The sequence below is a fragment of the Cornus florida genome, unplaced genomic scaffold (assembly GCF_030987335.1).
Source record: "Cornus florida cultivar Cherokee Brave unplaced genomic scaffold, ASM3098733v1 CherokeeBrave_3.0.0_Hap2_Chr04, whole genome shotgun sequence".
NCBI lineage: Eukaryota > Viridiplantae > Streptophyta > Magnoliopsida > Cornales > Cornaceae > Cornus > Cornus florida.
Genome location: NW_026775574.1, coordinates 27,603,818 through 27,610,100, shown reverse-complemented (window position 1 = coordinate 27,610,100; position 6,283 = coordinate 27,603,818). Strand labels below are relative to the sequence as shown.

General features: G+C 32.8%; 1 protein-coding gene across 1 annotated transcript; it reads left to right on the top strand.

Annotated features, from left to right (window-relative positions):
• The first annotated feature begins 2,087 nt into the window (after positions 1-2,087).
• LOC132304866 (uncharacterized protein At2g29880-like) lies at positions 2,088-3,136 on the top strand. Its single transcript, XM_059802571.1, has 3 exons — positions 2,088-2,426; positions 2,511-2,613; positions 2,742-3,136. Exons 1-3 carry the CDS (start codon positions 2,088-2,090, stop codon positions 3,134-3,136), a joined length of 837 nt encoding a protein of 278 aa, XP_059658554.1.
• The last annotated feature ends 3,147 nt before the right edge of the window (positions 3,137-6,283 follow it).

The following is a 6,283-nucleotide window of genomic DNA, read 5'->3' as shown; positions in this document are numbered from 1 at the left end:
CTTAGATCACATTCCTTTGACCTTCAAGGACGTATAAAATCCAACCGGACCAACAGCTCAGTATTTGATTTGTTCATCTCCATACCATCCGGAGGGCTTCCTTCAACCTTCTTTGAACCCACTTTTTTCAAGTTAGTTGATGGCACCGTTCCATTTTGACTCCATCTGTAGGGTAGCACCCACAAAATAAATAATATTACTACTTGGGATGGAGATTTGCGTATTCAAAATTTTACATATATATGCCAATGATTAATGATGTTTAGAATATTTGACCAAATTGCTATATTAATTGCTACCATGTTTTAAGTAGATCCTATTTAGATTTTTATTAGGGAAAATGTGACATTGAGTGACACATCACTGAACCATTTAGCTTATTTAATGAATAAATGTCTTTAAATAAATTATAAAGAGTTAAGTGATGTTTGTTGTAATTTTATTTTGTTACTATGTTATTTAGTTTGATTAAAATTTGTAAATGGATAATATGGAAGAACCAAAACGAATGAAGCAAATGGCAGTTGGGGTAATGGTTGCTTTTGTGGCCCATCTAGTGACATTATTGACATACTATCAACAAGCAAACTATTTAAATAGATCAATTTCAGAAAATGCTGGAGAGAGAGAAGAAATCAGGAACAAATTAATGGAAAAGATAATTAATAATGAAAGAAGTCGTGACATTTTACGTATGGGGCCAAATACATTTGCTAAGTTAGTTGAGATTCTTCGAGAAACTAGACGCCTTACAGACAATGCATATAGCTGCGTTGAGGAACAGGTGGCAAAATTTCTTTATATTCTAGCTCATAATGTTAGGAACTGCACAATTAGATTCTTCTTTCATCGATCTACTGAGACTATTAGTCGTCATTTTCATAAGGTTTTGAGGGCTATACTATCATTGGAAGATAAATTTTTTATCCAACCGGATGCAACAACAATTTCTCCAGAAATAAAGAATAGTAATAGATTCTATCCGTACTTTCAGGTAATTTAAAATTTAATTTAATTAAATATAATTTTACATTATATTGGTTGAAAATTTTAAATATATTCAATATGATAGGACTGTGTTGGAGTTATTGATGGAACACACATCCGTGTGAAAGTTTCAAAACATGATGTGGCCAGATTTAGAGGAAGAAAAGATTTTCCGACACAGAATGTCTTGGCAGCATGCAGCTTTGATCTAAAATTTACTTATGTATTGCCTGGATGGGAAGGGTCTGCATCTGATTCTAAAATTTTAGATGATGCGTTAAGGAGAGAAGACAAATTAGAGGTTCCCGAAGGTAAATTAATTATTATTTTTATTTCACAACTAATATGAGTATGTAATTAATTTTTTTTTTTTTAGGCAAATATAATGTAGTTGACGCTGAATATGCATTAAAATCCAAATTTATTACTCCTTATCGAGGAACGCGTTATCACTTAAAAGAATACTCAACTCGTGGACCACAAACACCCTGAGAAATATTTAATCATAGACATGCTTCTTTACGTAATGCAATTGAAAGAATATTCGACATAGTTAAAAAGAGATTTCCAATTTTTGCTAGTGGTACTGAACCACAATATGGCTTTGAGACACAAACAGAAATTGTATTGGCTTGTTGCATATTACACAATTTTCTTATGGGAGTAGAACCAGATGATACACTTATTGCAGAAGTTGATGAAGATCTCTTGAATGAGGAAGTACAACATGCACAAGAACATGCAAATGTAGATGCATCTGAAGAAGGTAGACAAGGATCAATGAAAAGAGATCATATAGCTGCAAACATGTGGGTTAATTATTTAGCTAATAGATAATTGTTAGTTATAGTATTATTTTCATATATTAAAATAATCTTCTGATTTGTTTGGGATCAAATTTTAATTTTCTCCACCTGTTTAAATGTAATTTCTTATTTATCTTTATTTATAGTCAATAAATGGATGTAATTCTTAGTTTTTGTTTGACATTAACATATAATTGTTTAAATCTTTTAAGATAGTGATGCATTGAATGTTTTTTTATCTTTTCATTATTGTTAGCCTACACTTATTGGTGATGGTTTGTAGCAGCTTAAAAAATGGATATACAAGAAGAAGATGAAAGAACAAATACAAATGGATATTTGGTGTGGACACTTCAAATGGATTTGTATCTTCAACAATTGCATGAACAAAAACTACAAGGACAAAAGCCTGATAGGAATTTCAACCCTTCCGCTTATGATGTAGCTGTTGATGCTATCAATGCACGATTTCCTGTGAAAGTGAATAAAGATAAAGTGCAGAATCGACTAAAGACTTTAAAACGGAAAATGGATATTGCCTTAGAAGTTTTCAAACGTGGTAGTGGATTTGCTTGGAACGATATTACGAAAAAAATTGATGCAACAAATTCTGTGTGGGATGCTTTAATTAAAGTAAGTAAAAAAAATTCTTATGCATTTTTTCCCTGATTTTCTTATATTATAGTTTTAACTTGTGAAGTATTTTTATAATAACAGTCTTATCCTGATGCAAAAAAAGTGCGCAATGTGACACTTCCATGCCTTAATCTGCTTCGTGAAATATTTGAAAAAGATCGAGCTATGGGGGGAGTAGCTGAAAGTGCGAAAGAAAAAAATCGTCGTTGGACAAATGAAGAAAGGGAACGTCGTTTGGCAAATGAAGGGAAGACAATTGAGGACATTGATGACTTACTAGCTAAAACGAGATTGATCTTGAAAATTTTGAAGACGAATATACAATTCAACAATCCTCTACTGCTTACGTTCCATATGCATCTGCATCTTCATCAAAGGGTAATAAGAAAAAGACAACCAAAACAGATGAGCTTAACAACAATATCAATAATATTACAAGCACGATGAACAAAATTGCAAGTGCTCTTGATAAAGCAAATGTTGTGGCTGAGAAAGCAAATGCAGTGGCTGAGAAAGGCAGACGACGATTTTACTCGGGAGAAGAAGTGTTTTTAGAGTTACAAGCGATGAAGAGAATTGACAAAACTTTTTTATTTGCTAGTTATGATTTTCTTATTTCGGATCCGGTAGCTGCTAAAGGATTGTTTGGATGCCCAGTTCATATGCGTAAAGATTGGTTGTCATGGAAAATGACTATGAAGTCTTGAATGGATTTTTTTTAGTTTGCTTTATTTTTGTTCAATCTCTGGAGCTAATTAGGAGAGAAAAATAAAGAACTTTAGTTCATTTAGATATTTTATTTGTTTTTAGGATTGATTAATAATTCAAATAATGTTTCACCATGATGGTTTAGAATATTTGACCAAATTGACTTATTTCACTCTTTTTAAATATATATATATATATATATGGTAACAAAACACATGTAATTATACATATTATTGTTTGTATATTTATAGTAGTAATAAAAAATTTAAGAGTAAAAGAAGTATATTAAAATATTGTTTCATACTATGTGGTTTAAGTTGCCAAAATTATTTTAAATAAAATTTATGTTTTAAGTACCAATATATGTCCCGCAAACAAAGCTTAGCTTAGGCAAGTAAATTAATGCAAATATACGTATACACATCTCTCTATAAGGATAAATTGGTGAAAAATAATATTTCCATTCCAATTCCTTTTTCCATCCAAACATAGAAAGGTAATTCATTTAGTTAGAATTCCGGTTTACTCCAAACACAAGTGAAATTCTATTTTAATTCCAATCCAATTCCTTTTCCAATTTTAAATCCAAATCCCGAAGGATTTGGTTCCAAACAGAGCGTAAATATGAATAGTAAAAAGAAGTTTTCGGTTAATCACCAAGAAAACTAAAAGCTTAAGGAAACTTAAAAAACGAGGAAAGTAAAAATAAAGGAAATTGCATTTAAATTAAATTTTTTCAAAAAAATAAAATATTTACAAGAACAAGTTGGAGTGTGTTGGAAAAATAGGCTTCAAGGGGGATGGACAGTGTGTAAAAATTATTCAAGCGTGTTTATTTTGCAATGAATCTTTTTGTTTTTTTCCCTAATCGATTGTACGTCTGGGCTTCTTAGGATTGGGTTAGATCTTGTGAATGTGGGATGTATGTGTGACTATTGGGCTAGACCTACTTGGTTGGATAAGGGGCCCATAACAATAAGCTCCCATCCAACTCCACCCCTTTTCTATTAGGTTTGCCAACCGATAGACATACAATACAGTAATCGCACAGAAGAAAAGGGGCGAAGAGAAGAAGCGAAGTCGGAGACTCGGAAGGTTTATTTCGTGACTTGTAGTGGTACGACACCTTCTTCTTCTTCTTCTTCTATAAATATATGTATTGATTTTTATTGGACTTTTTACATTACTGTGGATAATTTGAAGCCTATTCTTTTGTACCGTGCTAGGGTTTTCAGAAGAATTGGTTATCAAAGTTTGTTACGTCTTCATTTGTCTAATTTTGTTTCATTTATGCATCTCTTGCAAAGAGAAGACATACATACAATGCAGTAGGAATGATTTCATTTGTATAAATAAAATGTTGTTTTTTCTTTTTGTTCAGATGTCGAGTATCGTCAAGATGTATGTAAAGTTATCTAAATTGCCGTTGGCTGCTAGAATGAGTAATTCTCTTTCCACCATACCATACCTTCCCTGTTTTATTTAATTTTGTTTCAATTTTCACTAATAATGTTTTAATACTTTTGTTTTTCTACCTCAGTTATCATTCCGACGGCTTTTTTTACTACTGCTTTTGTCGGCATTCTGGCGTATGTTTTCACTCTCTTCTTCGGATTTCAATTGACTACTATAATGATATACAATAAATTTGGATTTCTTTTGGTTTCTACTATTATCATCTATAGGTGCATGTTAAGTAATCAATGATATTGTTGCAACATTGATTTATAGCATTTTCCTGACCTATTGAAAGATGTTTAGGAATTTTTGGTTTCCACCTGAAGTTTTGTTGGTGCATTGTTGACTGCTTGTATTAATACTTGTACTGATATAAAGTTCATAGTTTATATATGGCTGTGTCTAAGAGTTCTGTTGGAACTTGGAACAATTGTAGTAGTTGGTATAATGTGTCTTACATCTTAATTTCTTTTGATTACAGGGAAGCTCATTCTGCGAATTGGCTCGTAGAAAGGTTTGTCTTCTTCCCTTGAAACTTGAATAATTTTTCCCCTTTCTTTATTGGTCTCACCTTTTGTCAAGTTGATAGCCGTAGATGAAACAACTACTTAATTTAATATTCATGCTCCTGACTAGTGCGCTCGTATGTGGGATCTGAGTATCATTATAAATTTTTGAATCTATTTTATGCTTTACCATTAGACTTTCCACTGTGATTTACATATTCCAAGGTGGCAGCCACCATGTGATGTCACTTTGTATCACATCACCTGGCCTTAGCACAAGGATCGAAGTGTCAACTCATGCACTTCTCCAAAATTACAATTCTACTTTCCTACTCAACATATTGGACATATATTCATGAGATATATGGTCCACTTAAACTTGGACGTGTGCTCTTCATTATGTTTTATATATTAAATGCCATGGCTCTATATGTTCTATTTTGGTGCTCTGTGATGCATTAATCCAATGTAGTGTTTGGGTGTCTAGGCTTTGGTTGCGCTAGTAGGTTTCTTTGAAGGATCTTCCATTGCACTACAGTACATAAAAGCTTGTGTCATCATGCATGCTCATTCACGCATCTTTGTGCTTGTTCGGTTTGTTGCATTGTGAGGGAGCTTGTCGAATTTTTCCCATACCCTAATCTTGTTTTTGGGTCTTCCCTTCACTTAAACATCTAGGGTTTTGTTGTTTAGTGAGACTCGGGATACCTTGAGGTCTCCCTTTTGTGGTCCTCTTAAACTTTGATGCGTGCTCTTCATAATGTGTTATACACCCCAATACTATGGCTTGCATTGCATTTTTTTTTTTTTTTTTTTTAATGTTTGTTGCATTAATTCAATTTAAGGTTTGGTTTTACGGTCTCTGGTATGCAAGTAGGTTTCTTTGAAGGATCTTCACCATCCCCACACTTATGCTTTAATTGTTGGAAAGATGGATCAAAATTTAACTTCACAATGCCGAAAGCTGGAGCAGTTCCACACCAACAACAATAGGTTAATCAATGGTGGGAAGATTAGCCATCTGATCTTGCCTCCAAATCTATTTAAACTCGAAAAAATCAGCCATCTGATCTTGCTTCTTCCACCCTTCAAGTTTCCTTTCAAGATTATCAACTACTAGATCCTTATAGCAATATTCTTCGATGAATTGTCAAAGGTAAGACCCCAACCTAACATCCCAGA